The sequence below is a fragment of the Mustela erminea genome, chromosome 18 (assembly GCF_009829155.1).
Source record: "Mustela erminea isolate mMusErm1 chromosome 18, mMusErm1.Pri, whole genome shotgun sequence".
NCBI classification, from domain to species: Eukaryota; Metazoa; Chordata; class Mammalia; order Carnivora; family Mustelidae; genus Mustela; species Mustela erminea.
Genome location: NC_045631.1, coordinates 2,178,005 through 2,197,933, shown reverse-complemented (window position 1 = coordinate 2,197,933; position 19,929 = coordinate 2,178,005). Strand labels below are relative to the sequence as shown.

General features: G+C 62.4%; 3 protein-coding genes across 5 annotated transcripts; 1 reads left to right on the top strand and 2 right to left on the bottom strand.

Annotated features, from left to right (window-relative positions):
* Positions 1–766: 766 nt before the first annotated feature.
* Positions 767–2,116, bottom strand: SPEM1 (spermatid maturation 1). Of its 2 annotated transcripts, none has more exons than XM_032321424.1 (3): positions 1,887–2,116; positions 1,728–1,785; positions 767–1,533 (listed from the first exon to the last, which is right to left on the bottom strand). In XM_032321424.1, the coding sequence occupies exons 1-3, from the start codon at positions 2,028–2,030 to the stop codon at positions 794–796; spliced, it is 942 nt and encodes a 313-aa protein (XP_032177315.1). In that variant the 5' UTR covers positions 2,031–2,116; the 3' UTR covers positions 767–793. The 2 variants fall into 2 exon arrangements, with proteins under 2 accessions (XP_032177315.1, XP_032177316.1); XM_032321425.1 differs by having other exon boundaries at positions 1,896–2,116.
* Positions 2,117–2,557: 441 nt separating this feature from the next.
* On the bottom strand, positions 2,558–17,744 carry NLGN2 (neuroligin 2). Of its 2 annotated transcripts, XM_032321421.1 has the most exons (8): positions 16,773–17,744; positions 13,671–14,372; positions 10,160–10,210; positions 7,895–8,044; positions 7,537–7,722; positions 7,218–7,410; positions 6,287–6,883; positions 4,669–5,542 (listed from the first exon to the last, which is right to left on the bottom strand). In XM_032321421.1, the coding sequence occupies exons 2-8, from the start codon at positions 14,125–14,127 to the stop codon at positions 4,669–4,671; spliced, it is 2,508 nt and encodes an 835-aa protein (XP_032177312.1). In that variant the 5' UTR covers positions 14,128–14,372; positions 16,773–17,744. The 2 variants fall into 2 exon arrangements, with proteins under 2 accessions (XP_032177313.1, XP_032177312.1); XM_032321422.1 differs by lacking the exon at positions 16,773–17,744 and having other exon boundaries at positions 2,558–5,542; positions 13,671–14,127.
* A 514-nt stretch (positions 17,745–18,258) lies between these two features.
* On the top strand, positions 18,259–19,373 carry TMEM256 (transmembrane protein 256). Its single transcript, XM_032321426.1, has 4 exons — positions 18,259–18,395; positions 18,691–18,722; positions 18,970–19,050; positions 19,149–19,373. The coding sequence occupies exons 1-4, from the start codon at positions 18,311–18,313 to the stop codon at positions 19,290–19,292; spliced, it is 342 nt and encodes a 113-aa protein (XP_032177317.1). The 5' UTR covers positions 18,259–18,310; the 3' UTR covers positions 19,293–19,373.
* Positions 19,374–19,929: the final 556 nt, after the last annotated feature.

The following is a 19,929-nucleotide window of genomic DNA, read 5'->3' as shown; positions in this document are numbered from 1 at the left end:
CCGGCGGCCATGTGCGTGTCCGCATGTCCGCATGCGTGTGCATGTGTGTGTGCAACGCGGGCCATCTAGGAGCAGGGCAGGGCCTGCGTTTCCCTGCTGCGTGTGGTTGGGATGCTCTGACGAGTTCCTGTGGTTGACTGAGGCAGGTGGGAGCCTGAGGGTCCAGGCTGACTCTGTGTGACCGTGAATAAGTCACTTTTTCTCCCTGAGGCTCGGTCTCCTCTTTGGTGACAGGCAGGTGCTAACCGCAGCAGTGAGGTCTCAGAGGGCAGCCCTCAAGAATGTCCCCCTTGTGTGGTCCTCGGCTCCAAGCCTGCTCGCGGCTACAGGAGCTTCTGGTCCTGACTGGGGCGTGGGGAGGCCTGGACGCCCTCCTTCCCAGCAGCCCCACTCAAAGAAACTAGGGCTTGGGGTGGGGGGGCACACATCACACCTGGGGGCTACAGCCCAGCCCTGGCTCCGGCCGAAACCAGGCTGCTGAGGGGCTAGGGCCACAGGGATGGGGGTCTCTCCTCTAGTGCAGGTCAGCTTAAGGATCTGGGCCGGGACCTGGGGGGCTGCTCTGGGCACGAAAGCAAACAGGGGAGTGGCAGGTGGGAACCTGCCTCATCAGGGGCTAAGAGAGAGCTGCGGGCAGGGCCCAGGGAAGCCAGGAGGTTGACGGGGGTCCTTGGGGCTCCTGAGGCCCCTGTGGCCAGGGAGACCCTTCTCTGAGTCACCAGGGCCTCTGTGGGGGCCCTGGCTTCCCCAACACCACCGCGGACCACCTCTTTTCCTTTTATTTTCGTCCCAGTCACCCCTCTGTCACAGAACGGTACACCCAGCCCTTGTTTGTCCCCTCCACGGCGTTGCTGGACGGGGAGCCCAGGGGGTAGCAGTGGGACAGGGCCTCCACCTCACGGGTCAGCTCCCGGAGCCGCCGCCGCACGTCTCGGGCGTCATATACTACGCGGCCCGAGGAGCGGCGCCGGGGGATGTCGGGGACATGGGCAGGGCCCAGGACTGGTGGTGGGGCCGCAGGGGCAGGGGCACAGGGCTCCGGCTCAGCCTGGGCCCCTGGCCCCACCCCGCTGTTCCTGTGGCTCAGGGCCTGTGGGCTGGGGGGCGGGGGGTTCACCGGGTACACATACGCCTCAAGACCTAGCTCTGAGCGCATCTCCGCTTTGAGGGGCCCGCCTTCCACGGCCTGCTGGAAGCGAATGGTCTGGGGAGGGGGCTCCGCGGCGTCCTGGGGCCAGGGAGCCCAGAACCCCTGCGTGGACTGAAAGCCCTGCCAGTCTGCGGGCTGATCCCAGTGGTGGGAGCAGACTGCTGGGTGCTGGTGTGGGGGCTTCTCCTCGTCGTCCGTGTCGGGGACCCAGGCTGCCGGGCGGTGGGCACGGCGGCCTGAAGAGCGGCGGTGGCGGTGGCGGCGAGTGGGCGGGGGGGTCACGGTCATTTTCACAGGGTCCATGGTACATCGGAGGTGGACTGCAGGGGCGCTCTGCTTCGGAGGCTGGGGCGGCTTCCCCGGGGAGGATGGCTTAGAAGCTTCTGTAGATCAAGGAGAGGCGGGAGGCTGGTGGAGAGGCTGGCGGGTATGCTGGAGCAGGGGGGAGGCTCCACCGCTGAGAGGGGAGAGTGGGAGGGGAAGGGGCCAGCTCTAGCTCAGGGCTGGCTCACCAGGTTCCTGCCTCTCCTGTGCCCCCCACCCCTCCCCCGTCCCCAACCCCTGGCCCCCCGCTTACCTTTCTCATAAACAATATGGAACACTTGGTGTAAGAAGCCACGGAGTCTGCGCCAGAGCTGGGTGAGGGAGGACACAATGACCCCGGGCGGGCCCGGGGCCACCAGGCCTCCTGCCGCTGCCCTCCTGCCAGCACCCACCCGCCTGGCCCCACCCTGACCAGCGTCACCATGTTGATGCTAATGTTAATGCAGATGACGAGACCCAGTAGCAACAGGATGGAGTTGCCCAGGTCCTGACAGTTGTTGCTGTTGGAGCTGTGATACGACGCCCACCCGGGCCGTGGCCGCTCAGCCATGGCCATGGGGGTCCCTAGGGCCACCGGGGCCCCTAGGCCCCCAGCCCACTGTGCCCACAGTAGCCACCAGCCTGCCTGCCTGCCCCAGGGGCTCCTGGGGGCAAGCGGGTCACAATGATGCCGGGGCACTCCCTCACAATATGCCAAGAGGCAGAGTCTTGGGCTCGTGGGTGGCCCTCCAGCCGGGGCCCAGGCCTTGGCAGAAGCCGAACCCTTCACCTGGCATGCCTGTCGCCTGGACCAGCCCGTGTGCCCCCTGGCCTGTCTGGGTCTGCCCCCACGAGCCCAGACCCTTTCTTCTCTATACCTGCCTCAGGCCTCTGCACACACCTGGGCCCCGATCGGAACTTTCCGCACAACCCCACTACCATGGCAACCGTACCCCAGCACCTACTCCCCCTTTTCTGCGCTCTGAGCTGCTCCCGGAAATGGGCTGTGGGCTCAGACCACCTCCTTCTCCCTCACCGGCAAGTGGAAGCCCTGAGGCTTAGTTCCTCGAAGTGCACCCCCACCCCACCACAGCAGGCACAACCAACAGTTAAATTTTTATATTTACAATATTCTCTTCATCTTTTGCCAGGTTTAAAAATGTGTACAGAGCCGCAAAGGGTTGGGGCAGGGATGTGGGATTGTCTGGGGGTCGTTCTGGGGAGAGGGGCTGGGCATTGGAGTCCGTGGCTGAATCATGGGGTCCCCCAGCCCCCCTCCCATGCCCCAGTCTGGGGGGGCATCTGTCTACAAGGTTCAGGGCCCAGGTCCCTAGCATTTAGAGGGCATGGCCATTTCGAGAGGAGCTAGACCAGGCAAGGGGAGGGGTCAGAAAAGAACTAAGTTTCCATGGCGGGAGGTGGGAGAAGGGACAGTCAGGAGGCAGAGTTCTGGGGAGCCAAGACCAGGGATTCCGGATTTGAGTGTCAGTGGAAGACAGCCCCCCACCTCCTATTCAAGTTTGGCACTAACGAACCCGCCCCCAGCAGACAAGGACTTTCCTCCACTGGTGTCCCTTAAAACCCTACTTGACACCATTCTTCTCTCCCAGAGGCCCAAACCCTTTCTCCCCAGGCAGTTCCTCTCCGGGGCGGTCACTGCACATGACCTTTCAGATTCGCCCTGCTGCTATCTGCCCAAGCCCCGTCCCCCATGGCCCCCTCCATCTGTTCTCAGCACTGCTGACCTCATTCTCTCCCCAGCCTGTCCCATGAAGCCTTTCCCCCTGCGCCCTCTTCCGCGGCTCCTTTCCTTCAGCCCCGGCTGAGGGAAGGGGGCCTCGTCAAAGAAGGGGGTGGGCGGCTGAGGGGAGAAGGTGTTCTGACACTGACACTGGGTGGCTTCAAGGAGGGAGACGGAGAAGGGAGGAGGGACACTGAGGCAGAGAGGGAGGGATGACACAGGAAAGGAGGAGAGACACAGGCAAGACCCCTTTTGCTGCCACTTCCGTCCCCCATATCCCATTTGTCCCCAAATTTACCTGCCCTGGCCCAGGCCTGGGGAATCCTTGGAACATTTTGGGGGTCTCCCCCCCACAAACCCACCTAATCCAGTTTGGCACGGATGAGCAGTGGTCTGAGAACTGAGGGAAAGGCTGTTCTCAGACCACAGTGAGGGCTTTGGTCAAACATGCATGGCCTCCGTGGGTGGCATGCCACCCCCCCCCCCCCGACTTGGCAGCTCTTGGGTGGGGGAGACAGGCCGTGGTCTGCCCCCAGGATTTGTACGGCCTCCCCACTCCACTTCGGTCAGTCTGAAGTCTGTTCCCACCTACTGGGTGGGGAGGAGCTAAGTGCTAGGCCTCAGGTCTGGGGGGCCGCAGGGGGAAAGCTGGCGGGAAAGGGGCTGTCTGCATGGGAAAACACACATCCACATGCAAGAACATGTTTCCACTCAGAGAGATGCGTCCTGGACCCATGGGAAAAGTTCCCAGGCAGCCCATGGACGAACGGATCTCCTCCCTTCCCCCCGCAGGGAATCCCACCAGAGCACGGGCTTCATCTGACATCGGCCACGGGGGATAAACATGCTTCGCTGGGGCGGGTGGGGGGGGCACACAGTGGGAGTTGAGGGGGGAATGACTTGATTTCCTCGGTTCCTTCCCAAGGGTCACTGTCCGGGAACACACCACTTCCAGGGTCTCCATTGGGTAGGGAGGTGGGGTGGGGGGGAGAAGGCAGGAGGGAATGGGATTCTGGGGTACAAATCCCCGCAGGAATTCTTTTGAGGGGGCCAACATGTGTCCAGGGCGGCAAAAAAAAAACACCTCACCCTGCACATGGGAAAACACACCCCCTCGTGAGAAAGCACGCCTCCACGTGGGAAAACATGTCCACGTTTCCACACACCCAAGACTGGTGTCCCAATGGAGGGGCCGGAACTCCCCGGCTGTTCCGAGGCCCTGGTCCAGAGAAGAGGACGGGCCTCTCGGCATGGGAAAGACACGCATCCCGGTGCGGAAACCCATGTCCACCTGGTGCTCCCGCCGCGGGGCATCTCCGGCGCGCGAGAAGCCTGTGGCCAGTCCTCTTCCCTGCCTTCTGGCCGCATTGCCCCCCGACGGCGGCGGCCATGGCCACGGCCACGGTGCTGGCGGCGCTGGCAGCAGCAGCGGCGGGGAGGGCTAGGGAGGGGGGCCTCCCCCGCCAGCCTCCCCCTATACCCGAGTGGTGGAGTGGGGGTGCGGTAGCGTGTTGTTGTGGCTGGTAGCGGTGGGGGGCGGCGGTGGGAAGGGCCCGAAGGGGTGCAGGGAGGGGGGCGGCGGGGGCGGCGGGGGCCCCAGGCCGCTGGGCAGCAGGGTCAGGGCCCCGGGGGCCAGCAGAGGTACGTCGTCCGGGGCCCGTCGCAGGGCTAGGGTGTAGTCGGGCGGGCAGGCGGGGCGCAGGGCCTCGGCGGGGTCCGCCCCGACGCCCCCGGCCCGCTTCAGCTGCAGGGACACCAGCTCCTCCTCGGGCGGCAGCTCGCGGCCGGCGGCGGGGAGCAGGGGGCCCCCGCCCGGCACCCCGGAGCCCGAGCCGCCGGGGGGGCTGAGCCGCCGGCACCGCAGCTCCTGCCGCCGGTCCCGCTTGTAGTAGAGCGCGGCGAAGGCCAGGATGTTGAGGAAGAGGAGCGAGGCGCCCACGGCCACCGTGACGCTGAGCTCGGTGGAGTAGTCTCGGGAGTCCCCAGGGAAGCGGTCGTAGGCGCGGGGGCCCGGCTCAGGCTCAGGCTCGGGCGGCAGCGTGGCGGGCGGCGGCGGGCGGCGCGTGCCCGGGGCGCCGGGGGGCGGGCGCGGCGGCCAGCGCGTGGCGTAGGGGGGCAGGCGCGTGGTGGTGGTGAAGAGCTCCGTGTGCAGGTTGTGCAGGTGCGGCACGAGCTCCAGCCAGAAGGCCACCTTGTTGGCGCGGTAGTTGTCGCGCACGCGCGGCTTCAGGCCGATGTGCAGGTACTGCTTCTCCTTGCTGTTGAACTTGCTCCACACCACCTCCTCGAAGCGGTTGGGCTTGGTGTGGATGAACTTGGTGTCCTGCGGCACAGGCTGGTTGGGGTCGCTGCGGGCACAGGAGGGCAGGGCGAAGGAGGAGTGAGGGGGAGGCCCGGGCGCACCTATGGGGGAGGGGTGGGCAGGGAGACCGACAGAGACAAGGGGGGGCAAGAGGGCCCTGAGACAGAAGGAAAGGCCAAGAAGCAAGAAGCCAGAGGCAGAAGAGAGAGAAACTGCCAGAGACAGGCAGAGGTGAGGTGGGAGGGGAAGACCGGCAGAGGTGAGGTGAGAGGGGCAGAGACAGAGATGAGGACGGAGGGGCAGAGACAGGCAGAGATGAGGTTGGAGGGGCAGAGACAGAGATGAGGTTGGAGGGGCAGAGGCAGGCAGAGATGAGAACGGAGGGCCAGAGACGGGCAGGGAGTTATCTGGCGAGAGAGGCAGAATCTGAGACTGAGGGAGAGAGACACAGTTAGGAATGGAGAGACAGAGGCAGGGGACAGCCCGCCAGGATGAGAGCAGCAAGCAAAAAGCTTGAGTCAGTGGATTCAAAGAGAGAGAGAGGTAGATAGTGACAGACACAAACTCTCACACAGAGACACAAGCCTGGGCATCAGAAGGAGAGCAGAATGCCCGGAGAGGGAGGAAGAGGCCCAGAGAGACAAACCCGGAGCCGAAGCCAGCAAGGAAGCCCAGGCAATGATGGAGGAATGACTGTGTATGGAGTGGGGGGGGCGGGACGCTAAGGATGGCAGGGGTGTGTGCGAGCCTTGGCCTGCAGGGGGGGCCCCCCAGCCCCACCGGCCCTCACCCAGTCTTGGCGAAGTTGGTCCAGTAGGTCATGACCACAGCGCTGAGCATGACGTCATTCTTGGAGAAGTTGCAGGGGAAGAGGTCGGTGGCACCAACCATGGGCACACCAAAGACGTAGGGCAGCTCGTCCCCATGCGCTGCATCTGCCCACTCGGGCCGGCCCTCGGCCTGGCAGTGGTGGTAGAAGGTATAAAAGTAGACAGGGGACTGGTAGTCAGCATGTAGCTTGGCGGTGGCCACAGCCGGTGCCACCCACTGGTGGTCTGTAAAGAGCGCCAGCAGGGTCTTTCTCCGCATCTCGCCATTGTCCCGGTCGGCCCAGTCCGTGTACATGAACTTGATGGTCTCCCGAAGCACATCCTTGCCCTCCGGGTAGCCGTACAGGTTGTCCACAAAGTTGGAGACGGTGAAGTCAAAGGCGCTGGCAGACACGCCGTCCTCGCTCTCTGCGGAGTCCTCTACGAACTTGAGACCCTCTCCTTGGTTGACGCCAATGAGCATGTCGTAGTTGAGGAACTCCCCCTGCTGCATGAGGATCTCAGGGTCATCGGGGACGACGTCACCGTCCACCACGGGCCCAAAGGCGATGTGGTAGCTGGGGAGAAGCGGTCAGGGTCTCGTCACCTGCTCCCTGGCCTCCTCTCAGCTCCTAGCCTGCCGAGCCTTTCTTTCTGCCCCGGGTGAAATCTCCTGAGTCCTTCGGGGCACGTGGCCTCTCGGGGAGTCTTCCCTGATGCGCCTCATGGCCCCTCATGCACCCTCGCTCTGTTTGGGCGCCTGCACTCAGGGCGGGCTCCCGAGGGAAGTAGGCTGGGCTGGCAGAGGGGCCTGAAGCTGATCCGAACGCCCGCGGGCACCTCTCACCCACAAGGTCCTGGGAACCAGCAAGGAAAACGGAGGCCCAGCCCTGCCCGCTCCCACCCCCATACCGGGCGGGCTGCACATCCTGGTCCACCAGCTCCCTTGAGGGCTTCCGGCGCAGGCACTCCACAGCCTCCGCGCTGTCCTCCCGGTCACAGCCCACTTTGGCCGCCAGCAGCCGCGTGTACTTGAGCGGCTGGTAGTTGACCGACCAGCTGGAGATGGCCGTGCCGCTCTGGGCGATGGCCTTCTGGAACAACCCTGGCAGGACAGGGCGGGCTTCAGGCTGGGCTGCCTCTGCCGAGGGTGGGAACGGGGAACCTGGTGGGGTGGGTGTGTGGGAATGGGGATGGGAGGGGCAGGCCACAGTAGTGGGGGGCTGCGTACCTTCTGAATGGTGAGACAGGATCAGAAGGTTGACACAGGAGGCCCCTGCCCCTGATCCGAAGATGGTGATGCGCTCAGGGTCACCCCCAAAGTGGGCGATGTTCTCACTGAGCCAGCGCAGGGCCTGGATCTGGTCCAGGAGTCCGTAGTTGCCTTTGGCGGCCTGGTCCCCGGTGCTGAGAAAGCCTGGAAGCACAGGAGGAAAGGGGCTTCCTGGGGGTGTCAGAGCACCCTCGCCCCCTTTCTGGGAAGCTCGGTCCAGCCCAGAAGCCATTCTGCTTCCGCCCGGTCTAGAGGAGCACCGCCCACCCCCGCCCCGCCCAGACTCCAGGCCCTCGAGTGGGCTGCCCGCCCTCACCGAGGACCCCAAGCCGGTAGTTGAGTGTGGCTACAATGACGTTGCCGTAGGCGGCCAGGACGGAGCCATCGAACATGTTCCCGGTCCCCTCCATGTAGGAGCCACCATGCAGAAACAGCATCACCGGCTTCTTCCCGGAGTCCCGGATATCTGCGTGGGGAGGGGGCGGGCAGTGGTGGGCCAGGGTTGGGGGACAAGAATACAGTCAGACCGGCCCCAACACTACCCAGCTCCTGGGCCTGCAGAGGACCAGCCCGGAGCTCAGGGGACATGTCTCTCCCGTCCCTGCGGGGGGGCAAGACCGGATTCCCCTCCCTCCCTCCCCAGGAGCCCTGGCCTAAGGTCCCACCCCACCTCCTGCCGGCCTGCCCCACGGCACTTCTCCAAATGCCAGACAGACCTGCCAAGAAGCCTAAGAGGTGGTGGGGGGGGACCCTCCCCAGGGCATCTGCTGGATGCAGGGGACCCCCTCCCCACACACACACAGCAAATCTCCTTCCTGCTCTGAGGAAGAGCAAAAACTCCCGAGACTGACTCTAGCGCTAGAGATGCTGGGAGGGTCCCGGCGGTTCCTCCGACTCAGGCCTTGGGTCTCAGGTCCACGTGGCAGCCCGGTCTGTGGGTGAGGGGTGCCAACCTAGGGTCCCTGGGGGCCTGGTCTCCTCCCCGCCCTAATTCCTTTCTAGGTCACCTCCCCAGTTACCATGGCAACCCCCAGCCTAATTACCGTGGCAGGAGGAGGCAGGGTGGGAAAAAGCCTGCTTGATAAAGCCAGGGTACAGCTCTTTAGTCCCCCCCCCAACACTGGCCTGACCCTGGCTTCTGCACTGGACGCCTCTCTTGCCCTGTCCCTAAAGGATCCCATGAATCACTGGGCTGAGGCATGACGGATTCCAGAAGAGGGGGGAGTCTGGGAGGGCTTGCCATGGCCCCCAAGGCAATACCAAGTACCCTTCTTAGCAGCCCCCCATGATTCCACCACAGCGCCCGGCTGGGGTCCCCCATGGCCCACAGGCCCTCCTCCCTCGTGACACTCTCAATCCCTGACTAGCCCGGGCCTCCAAGTCCCCAGCAGCTCTGCTCGCCTCCGTCCTCCTGATAGAAACTTTCTCCTGCCAGAAGGTGAGCCCACAGGACACTGAGAGGTTCCCCCCACCCCTGCAGACAGCTTGTGGCCTCCAGTCTCTTAAGACCTTCTCTGCCACCTCCCTCTACCTGGTGGGCTCTGCCCTCTCCGTGTCCTCCCCAAACCCTGCTCTTGCCCTCCTTCTGGAACCTTCAGTGACTTTCCAGCCAGACTCTGGCGGGAGCCTCCTCCCTGAAAGGCCCTTTCTCTTCAAGTCCTCAGTTCCCCCCCTCCTCCCCACCCTGCACCTCCACTCCCAGTGTGGGGGGAGGAGGGGGTCGGAAAGGGAAGGAGCAGGGAGGGGGGCCGGGGCAACAAGAAATTCAAAACCAACAACAAAAAAACAGGATCAAGAAAGAAGAAAGAAAGAAAAAAACAACAACAACCAAAAAGCGAGAAGCTCTCGGGGGGGCAGATTCAACAAGAAAAGAAAAAAAAACCAAAACCAAAAAACCAAAACCAAAAAACCAAAAAGATCCACTTTTTTTTTTTTTTGGAAAAAAAGAAAAAAAGAAAAAAGTTCTTTGCATTTTTTTTTTTCAAAATTTTGTGGTGAAACTTCAAGATATTGGGCCCTGTTTTCAAAAATTTCCAGATTCTTTAATGCGCTTCAAATGTTTGCGTTTTCTGCATCTGACAGGCTTTTGAAAATTTTAGGTTTGTTTCTTACGTTTCAGTTGTGCCATCAATTTGCCAACTTAATTTTTTTTTTCAAATGTAGTTTTACTCCAAATTAAAGTTGGTTTTGTTTTGTTTTTTCAAATGTTACATGTCGCAAATTTCCATACAGTCCGAATTGCTGCCGAACTCTAAACGTTTTATCCAATTCTTTGGTGGTTTTTTTTTTTCCCCCTCTGACATTCCAATTTCTTTTTTCACTTAAATTTTGGCCGTGTTTGGCTTTGCTTGCAGGTTCACTAGTGGGTCCAACATTGTTCAAATTTCGTTTGAGGTTTTCGTAATTCTTTTTTCCAATTATTACAAATTTTTCTTTTCTTTTCTTTTTCGTTTTTAGTTGGGAGAAACGACTTGGGGGGGCCTTGAGGGCCGCGGGGGTGGGAGGGGCATTTAGTTAGGGGCGGGGCCTTGAGCGTCCTCTAATCAGCAACCACATGCAGCAGCGGGGTTTTTAAATCTACCTGTGTCTGGCGGATTGAGCGTCGCCTCGTCACGTTTTTTTGTGAGCGGACCTAAGACCGGGAACACAAAACAGAGAAAAAAGGACAATTTTGTGGGGAAAGATGGGGGTCGGGGGGAGGTGGTGGATGGGGAGGGGAGGACAGAAAGCAGAAAAGGGGAGGGTGGAGGGCAGAAAAAATAAGCCAAAAAAAGCAAAATTCGTTTGCAAGAAAAAGAAACCAAGAAAAGAGAAAAACGTTTTCTACAACCCAAATTTGTTTCCCCTCCCCGGAAAAAGTCATGCCCCAAAGAAAAGGCTGGGTTTGGGGGGTGGGGTGGGCTGCCTGAGTGGGCTGAGGCCTGTTTTAAGACATAGCGACTTGGCTTGGAGACGTGTTTGCTAATTGCTGGAAACGAAATGGTGTTAGAGGTGGGGGTGGGGTGGGGAGGGGAGGCCCGCCCCAAGCCCCAAGCCCCAAGCCCCAAGCCCCAAGCCGGGGAGGCCATGGCCAGCTTTGCCACCAGCGCCTCCACTCACGCCGGGCCCTCTCCAGGGCCAGCCCAGCACCTGCCTGCTCCCCCAGGCTGCGAGGGAGGGGCGGCAGCAGAAAGGGCCCATCTGGAAGATCTGGAAGGCAGAGCGTAGGGTGGGACTGGGGGCCGCCTGCCCCTGCAGCTCACAGCCCTTCAAGCCCTCAGCTTCCCACTGGAGTGCTGGGGCCAGGTCAGCAAGGGCTGCCTGTCTGCCTGCGCAGCCTCTCACCTGGCCAGCATTCCTCTCCCATCCGCACTCGGGGATCTGGCTTCTCACCCCACCTCCCCGATGTGTGGCAAAGCAGGGAAAGGGGTCATCAGGTCTTGCCCTCCTCTCCACCTCTACCCTCTGCACCCCACAACCCCACCCCTCACCCAGGCCTATTCTCCCCGCACCGAGAACAGTCAACTCCCCACCGGGGACAGGAGCACCTCCTGCCCCCCCCGGCCCACCCAGCCCCCAGCCCATCACTGCTCTAATGCCAGAAAGCCCCCCTCCCCAATTCGTGGTTCAGTCCACAAATAGGGAACAGGAAACACAGCACCCTGAGCCACCCTGACACACAAGGGGCCAGGAGGTGCTGGGAGGTATGAAGTATGCCCCTGGTCACGGAAAGACCCTAGGCGGGGCTCAGAGTTTGGTTCCAGGCTCCTTGCAGGAGGGGGAATCGGTTGGGGCAAAAAGCTGGGAGCCAGAAAGCAGAGGGGGTTCCCCTCGCTGATTGGCTTCTCCTCATTGGCATGGGGAGGGATGGGTCAGTGAGGTCCAGGCCAGCCTCTGGAAGGCTTCTCTCAACTGGTGATGAGGGCCCCATAGGGACCCATTAGGGTTGGGGTCTGTTCTCTACAACAGGATGGGGATGGGGATGAAGTCAGCAGGGCATGTGTGAGCATGAGATTAATGTGTGAGTGTCTGTGTGTGTGTGTGTGTGTGTGTGCGCGCGCACTCATGCCTGAGTCAACCTCTTCCTTGCAGAGCTGGTGTGAAGATTCAGTGAGATCACCTGCATGTGTCAGGACCCAGGCAGGTCTGTGATAAGCGATGGTTAAAAATACAGAAGGTGTGGGCATAGGTGGTGTGGGGGCAGGGTGGACATTTTGTCTGGAGGTGCTGGGCTGGACAGCCCATTGGTGGGAAGTCTGGGCTGGATGGTCCATGTGAGGGGCGAAGGGATAACCCATGGAGGGGGACACAGGCATGGACAGCCTACGAGGAGGCAGGAGCGGGGTGGGGAGAGCCCTCGAGTGGAGAGCACGGAGATGGACAGGCTGTGCGGAGGTCCTGGGGCAAATGATTCAGAGGCCATTGTGGAGGGCAGGCTGCTGGGGCAGGGGGCCCACGAGAGGGCAGGGGGATGTGGAGTGGATGGCTCTCCCGTGGAGGGCATGATGGTGTTGGAGAGGGCGTCTGGAGTGTATTGGGATGAAGAGTGGATCAGGGTGCCTGGAATGGGGACGAGGTTGGAGCAGGGGGTTCCTTGTGTGTATTGCGGGCCTGGGTTGTGGAGGCATGGTTACCACGGGAGGGGTGGGATTGGGTTAGGGTGCACGGTTGATAGGGGGAACAGGGGGTGGATGGCGATACCCCAGGAGCTGGGAGTGAGGTGTTTGAGTGCTCGATCTGCGGGAAGGGTGTAAGCTTGCTGGGTGTGCTGTCCCAGCCCGAGCTGGGACACAGGGGGTCTCTAGGCAGAGCTGGGGTAAGCGATGCTTAGGAAGTCTTGAGGGCTTTTGGGGCTGTGGTGTGAGTGGCCACATGGAAGGTTACTAGGGCCAAGGTCTCTGTAGGGGTGTTACTAGGACACATGACCTGTATTGGGGGATACTGGTGAGCATGGGTCTAAGCAGGCAATAGGGTCCACAGCTTCCGAGAGGCGCTGGGGTGTGTGCTGCGTGCGGGCACTGGGCATCTGGCTACATGGGTGTTGGAGCATGTGGTCAGTGTGCAGGCTGGTGGGGTTCCTGATCCCGTGTGCTGACGAGTTGCGGTTCCCAGGGTATTGTGGTATGTGCGCACCTGACATGCGGATAGTGGGGGCCTACGGTGTCCATACAGGGGTTCCTGGGTACCAGGCCTGTGTGTACATACAGTTGGCAGAAAACGGCCTGCGGGGGATGCTGTAGGAATGGGGGGTCCCTGTGGTGGTGCTGGGGTGTTCTGGAGTAGTGATACAGAGAGTCGGAAGGATAACATGGGACTGTTCATGAGGCTCGGCTTGGGGCCGGCTGAAGTCGGGCTGAGCACCTTGGCAGGAGACAGGCAGGTACTGTGGGCAGTCCCGGGGCTGAAGGTTGGCTGGTGGAGACCTTCCAGGACGTTGTGCTGGGGCCTGGGAGCCCTGAGGGGGCAGGAGGTGAATGGGACAGCTCCTTCCCCAGGAGAGCTGGTCGGTTTGAGTGGGGGGCGCCCGGAGGGAAAGATGTTCTCATGAGGATGGGTAGGCTGTGCTGTGAATGAGGGGGGTGCGTAGGGATCAGGGGACAGAGCTTTGGAAGGAAAGGGGACTAAGCTCCGTGTGGCGCTGGGCGTGCAATGGTGCAACATATGGAAGGGTGCCTGTGCACCTGGGGAGGAAAAAGGAGACTCTCTGAGCTGTAGAAGGAACCAAAGGGGGTACTGCTCAGGGACAAGCCCAGACCTGGGGTGGGAGGTGGGGCAGTGGCCAAAGTGGGCGACTAGGCAGGGCGAGATGCTTCCAATGCCCGCTTCCCGTGGAGAGACAGTGTGTGTGTGCCTTGGTAGGGATGGGGTCTTTAAGCCCAGCTTGGTACCTGCGGATCGCCCTGCAGGCACCAGGACCTTCCAGGGTGGCTGTCTGCAGGAGCGTTCCTGCGACTGCCTGGCAGCCCCCCGCCCCACCCTGGGAGGGCCCGCGCAGCCTGCAGGGACCCGAGGCCTCTCGCAGGGGCTCGGCCAGTGGCGCGAGGCTGGGGGGTCTGCGTGCATGCGTGTGGGCTGCGTCCGCGGGGTGCCCAGCCTGGTGCCTGCGCCCTTACCGTCCTCGGTGGGCACGTAGAGGTTGAGGTACAGGCAGTCTTCGCTCTGGTTCTGCACGTAGGTGGCGGCCGCCTCCAAGTTGTCGGTGAACCACACGGGCAGCATGATGGCGGGCAGCGCCCCGTGCAGGTTCTGCGGGCAGGCGGGCGGCAGGGTGGTGGCGTTGCGCACGCCGGGCCACGAGGCGGGGGCCTCGGGCGGCTGGAAGCGGCGGGCACCCAGGGGTGGCGTGGCGTAGGGCACGCCCAAAAACTGCACGACGGGGCCCAGGATCTCGTTGTTGAGCTCGCGCCGCACACCGCGCACTCGCCCATAGGCCGTGTTCACCACTGGGAAGCGCTCCTCCCCGAGGCTGCTGAGGCCCAGGCCTGGGCTGCCTGGGGAGCCGCTGCTGGGACCCCCTCCCCCCCGTTGAGCCCCTGCCAGCCCCACCAGACACAGCGCCAGGAGCCACATGCTGATTGGGGGACCCCCCCTCCCTCCCCGGGACCCCCCCCCTCGGAGAGAGAGAGAAGGGGGGGGAGAGGGAGGGAGGCCCCCCCTCGCCCCAGTAGGGAGGAGGGGGCGGGGGAAAGGAGGGAGGAGGGGGGTGGGGAGGGACCTGGGTTAGACTGGACAGAGAAAGGGTCTGTTCCTCTCCATGGAGGGGGCAAGGGGTGGGGAAGGGGAAGGAAGTGGGAGAAGGTGAAGGCAGGCCCCGACTGCAGGGCAGAGGGACGGGGTGTGCAAGAGACAGACAGACAGACAGACAGACAGAAAAATACAGAGAAGTGGAAGAAGGGAAGGGAAATCGGACAGGGCAGACAGAAGGGAACAGGGAAACAAGAGACAAGTGGTTAGTGACTTGGAATTCAGACCAAGTTGCCCCCCTTCTGCCACCCTCAGGTCCCCTGCCGCACCCACCAACCCCAGCAACCCCCATCCCCAAAGCAGGGACCCAGATAGAAAAGTCTAAGGCTGGGGATGGGGTCAGGATGTGATAGATGCCCAGGACAGAACCAGAGGAGGAGGAGGGCCAGCTCCCTGGACCCCGCACGCCCCCCCGCCCTTTTCCAGCTGCTTTATCCCTCCCAGGCAGGCTCTCCTCGGGGACTCAGGAGTCCCAGTTCCCACCTCCCTGGGAGGGATGAGATAGACAAGGAAGAGAAAATAAAAATACCAAGTCATTAATTAGCAGGAAGTAGCAGGTTTGTTTATATGTGTTAATTACTCCTGAGCTGTAATTTCAGGGCACTGAACTCCCACTCCAGGCCATTCTTGGGGCCACACAGTCCCAGAACCTTCTCCTCCCTTCAACAGCCCCGTTCCCTAAGGATCTGTGCACCAGAGGAGGGGACGGATCCCTTTCCCCCCAGGTCTTCCTCATTTCTTCCATCAGAAGTTAAGGTGCCTGGAGGCAGGGGCTGGAGCAGGGAGGGGATGATGCTGGAGGGGCAAATCCAGGGACAGATGCGTGATCCTGCAGCCGGTTGCTGGGCGACGGGATGCTGCCCCGCAATGTTACCTCGGCAACCGGCTGCAGCTTTAACCCTGGAGGGGGATCTGGAGGAAGAGGGGAAGGGGCTGGCTTGGTTATGGGGTCCGTTCAGGGCAGGAGGGCAGAGGCGTGAGTAAGAATGCTAGAGTTTTCCCCAACCTTAGCAGAGAGAAAGAAGTGTATATGTTCAGGGGAGCGGGAGATTGGGGCATAGAGAACGCTAAAGACCCGCCTCTTGCCCCTTGTCGGCCAATCAGAGCCTAGCCCTAGTGACCAGGCCTCTGGCTGGGGAGAAGGGGTGCTGAGGTGGGTTTGGAGGGCATCAGATGCAGCCACCGACCCCCCTCCACCCCTCCCCCCGGCCACAGTCTCGAACAGCTCTGGAGCCCAGATGCCTCTTCCACGCAGGGCATTCTGACCCACGTCCTGGGGGCAAACCTCGGCTTTCTTCTCGTCCCATCCCAGCTCTTTACCTCCCCTTCCCCTTGCCGGCCCCCCCACAGTTGCTGTTCTGATGCCTGGATGCTCAGGACAGCAGGGGCAGGAAGAGAGACAAGATCCCACCGAAGGGGCAGACTCCCAGGTCATTTCAGCAAGCCCCCCCTGCCCCCCCCCCCCGCAGCCGCCAGAGCTGTTTGCTGACGCGGGCTTTTCGGAGCCAGGCTCTCTGCAGGTGTCAATTTATTCCAGGGATGAGGACACAGGAATCCTTACCACACACACCCAGTCATGCCCTCCCCCTCTCCAGGTCCTCTTAAGCTCCAGTCTCCCATCAGCAGGAGGGGGCTTGGGGCTGGCTCCCTCAGGATCTCCTCTGTCCGTGCAGGGCTGGGTTGTGCTTCCATAGCCCAACCCTCCCACCCCCTCCTACTAACACGGTCTGACTCTGTGTCCCCCCCACCACTTCAGGTACTTTGGGCCCCGGGCCTCTTGGCTTCCAGCTTCTTTCCCTTCTTCCCTCCCACTGGAGCCCTCCCCCCATCGCTCCCCTCCATAGCGCTCCCTGAGAGCATCTTTCCCGGCCTCTTCCAGCTTGCTCTGGCTTCTCCCTTCAGTCTTTTTCCATCTCTCTCCTCTACATCTCCCTCCTCGCCCGTTTCTCATCTCTCTCCTTCAAACCTCTTCCCCACGTTTCTCCCTGAAGCCCCTTCTCTCTCTCCCTCTCCCCTCTTTCCTACCTCTGTCTCCCCCATTTTCTCTCCCCATCTCTGTCTGCCACATCTTACTCCCCCTCCTTCTCCCTATCCCTCTCTGCCTTGCTCTCTCCATTCCTGCCCGGGCCTGACTCCCCCAGCCAGGCAGAATTGAGGGAGGGGGGCTCAGGCCGCAGCCCCCCCCCCTTCCTGCAGTGGGGAAAATGGCTTGGCCGGGAAGGGGAGAAGGAGGGGGAGGGGGAGATGGGAACACACGGGGTCTGTGGGCCCATTCAAAGGATCATTCATGGGCTGGAGAGAGGCAGAGACAAAGAGACCGAGACGCAGAGACACGGCGAGAGCATCCCTAGGCGGAGACACGCAGACAGAGCAGGCTGGGGGGAAACCAGGCGCAGGGAGAGAGATGGGGAAAAGGAGACCCCAGTGGACCGCCACGCATCCCCCTCCTCCCGGCCCGGCTTAGCTCCTACCTGGCTCAGCCCTGGGGCCGTGGTGCCTCCATCCAGGGCTCCGAGTAGGGGGCGGACGGACGGGCTTCGGGAGGGGGGCGGCGGCCTCTGAGCCCCCGCGGCCCCGCAGGCCCAGCCCCCGCCCGCAGCGCCTCACCGGGCGGGGGAGGGGGATCGCCCCAGCCCCGGGGGGCGGGGCCGGGATCCAGTCGATCCCCGGGGAAAGGAGAGGTAGGGGATGGGGTCAGGAGGAACCTTAGAACAGGGAACCCCGCAGTGGGGCCGGAGGAGCGAAGAAGGGGCAACAAGAAAGGACTGGATTGGGGATCCACTGGCTCCGTGGGCCGTCTTCGAGGGACCAGAAGCTGGTATAGGCGGAAGATCCTAAGGGATCGGGTGCGGGAGGAGGTGTCCAGGGCAATCCCCAGGGGCCCGGAACCCAGGAGCTCAGGATCTGCGGTGCAGGGGCCGGGATCCAGCCGGAATCCTCGGGGAGGGGGAGGGATCTAGTCGATCCCGAGGGCGGGCGGGAGGGGGAGGTCCAGGGAGTCAGAGGAGGGCGGGAGTCGAGTCTGAAGCCCCAGGGTGGGGGTCGACAGGGCTCCTAGGAAGGGAAGCGGGGGTAAGGGGGAGGCTTCGGGGGACGCTCAGCAGCCAGGAGGCCCGGACTCCTGGCTCCGCGCGCCAGGGCCCACCCGCCCCGCGTCCATCCCAGCCCGAGAGTGATGATCCGCCGGCGGAGCAGCCGCAGCAGCCCCGCGCGTCACCGCGCGGCCGCCTCCCCCGCCCCCTGCGGAGAGAGCGGCGCACACCCCTCGCTCGCACCCGCCTGCCCGCCCGCCCGCCTTCCAGAGTGTGGGGGGATTGGAGACGGTGGAAGGGGGCGGGAGCGGACAGACCGACGGATGGACGAAACGGGCCAAGGCAGGGTGGAGACATCCCCCCTCCCTAGGTCTCCCACCCTCGGGGCTCTGGGGGTTGGTGGGTTGGGGACGCGGGGGTGGGGAGGTAGACTATAGGGGGCGGAGCATCATGTGAAGAAGGCGGAGCCTTGCATCTGTGGGAGGAACCATCTCGACAGTGGGCGGGGTTTGACGGCGATGGGTGGGGCTTGGCTATCCGAGCCACCGCCTCTTTTTGGGAGTGGGTCTGGTTTAAAGCTGGAAAGGAGGAGCCAGTGGGGAAAGGGGCGGAACTTTGCGTGGGGACCGGGATCTTTGGAAATTGGCCGGAGGCTGGGGGGTAGATGTTAGAAGAAGCGATCAACTTTGAAAGTGGGCCAATCCGTGACGCAAATCCTCTAGTCCCGCCTTCCAGCCCCGCCCCTCAGCGCTCGGCTCCTCCGCCGCTAATTGGTTCCCGTTTCTCCGCCCGCCAGACGGCTTCGCCACTCAGCAGAGGTTTTACAAAGGCTCAAGTACCCGGGTGAGGACCCGGGCGCTGAAATGAACACGGCTTGGATTGGGCACCTATGGGCCTCATTTGCATGGGAGACCGGGATTGGCTGGCATCTCGGGTGGCCTGGGCGGTGTTCGTCCGGCGCGTGACCGTCCACTGCCATGGCCGGGCCGGGTGTTGCTTTCCGCCGCTTGGGCGCCTTGTCCGGAGCCGGGGCCTTGGGCTTGGCCTCCTACGGGGCGCACGGTCAGGGGCTGGGGACGCAGCACACACTGTGACGCCCGTTGCGGGGGGGGATGTGGGGGCGTCTAGTGCAGGGGAGGGGCCTGGGGGAAGTGCCAGACAGCCCTCGGAGCCCCGACCCTTTTACAGCCCCTCCAGCCGGGCCCGGTTTGGTTCCCAGCAGTGCCCGTGCGTGCTTCCACCAATCAGAGGCGTCCTGGAGACACTCCTTGTCGCCAGGGTACCCCTGGGTCCTGCCGGGAGCTGGGGCGGGCGAGGCCGGCGCTCCGACGGGTAACCTCTGCCTCTCTCTCTACAGGCGCCCAGTTTCCGGATGCCTACGGAAAGGAGGTGAAGCACCCGCGCGCTAGGACTCCCCGCCTCCGGGTCTCCGGGCGCCCAGAGTCGGGAGCCGCCGCGGGGGGGCCGCGGAGGGGCGGGGCGCGGGGTCCTGGAGCGCAGAGGGCGGCCGGCCTGAGCCGTGGGTGCCTGCGCGGGAGGCCAGCCCGACTCGAGTTGGGGGCCGAATGGGATCCAGGCTCCCGCGTTGCTGGGGAAATGGCACCCACCCCCAACCACCTTCCTCTTTTCCTTACAGCTGTTTGACAAGGCCAACAAACACCACTTCATACACAGCCTGGCCCTGTTAGGGGTGCCCCACTGCAGAAAACCCCTCTGGGTAATCTGACCCCGCGCCTAACCTCGACCAAACCCCACCTGCTCCCGCTCGGTCTGACCATCTCTTACTGGCCTGTGTTCTTCTTTTATCTCCTTCAGGCCGGGTTACTGCTGGCCTCGGGAACCGCCTTATTCTGCACCAGCTTTTACTACCAGGCCCTGAGTGGAGACCCCGGCATCCAGACTTTGGCCCCGGTGGGAGGGAGCCTGCTTATCTTGGGCTGGCTTGCCTTGGCTCTTTGAGCTTCCGTGTGTTTGCTTTCTGGGTCCTTCTCTGAGAGTTGGAGTAGGGAGGGGATTAAAAGAGAAAGGCAAATAAAGTCACTTGAGTCTTGGTTCATCTTGGAGGAAGAAGGGTAGGGATTGTCGGCCTCTGGACTCACTCCCTTTCCTAAGACTGAGTCTTGGGTCTGGGGCTTCTGTTCAAGTTGACTTGTTACAAGGTTCTTAGACCGGAGGGCATCGGAGCTGTAAAGTGCTAGAAGCTATGCAGAGTCTTACTGGAGTGTTCTCTGGCACCTGGGATTCTGTGTTCCGATAAGCTCATCCTGTGGTTCCGATGCTCACGGGAACTTGAAGATGACTTTAGGGTGGTGGTTTTCAGCCCTGGCAGCCCACAGATTTATGGAGCCCTCACTCTAGCAGTCAGGACACACAGGTGGACGGCCATTAGTTATAAAATACTTTGGGGTTCACCACAGGGGCAGATCATCATGTCTGGGGGGGCAGTCGGGAAATGCTTCACGGTGCCCAAGCAGAGGTGGGGAAGGGAAGAGTAACGAGCTTCTCCGCTCTCATTGTGGGTGGGCGGAATTTCTGAGGCAGGAGAGTGAGAAAAGGTGGCCAGGCAGGCTGTCGCGGCACCCACGGTAGGTAGGGA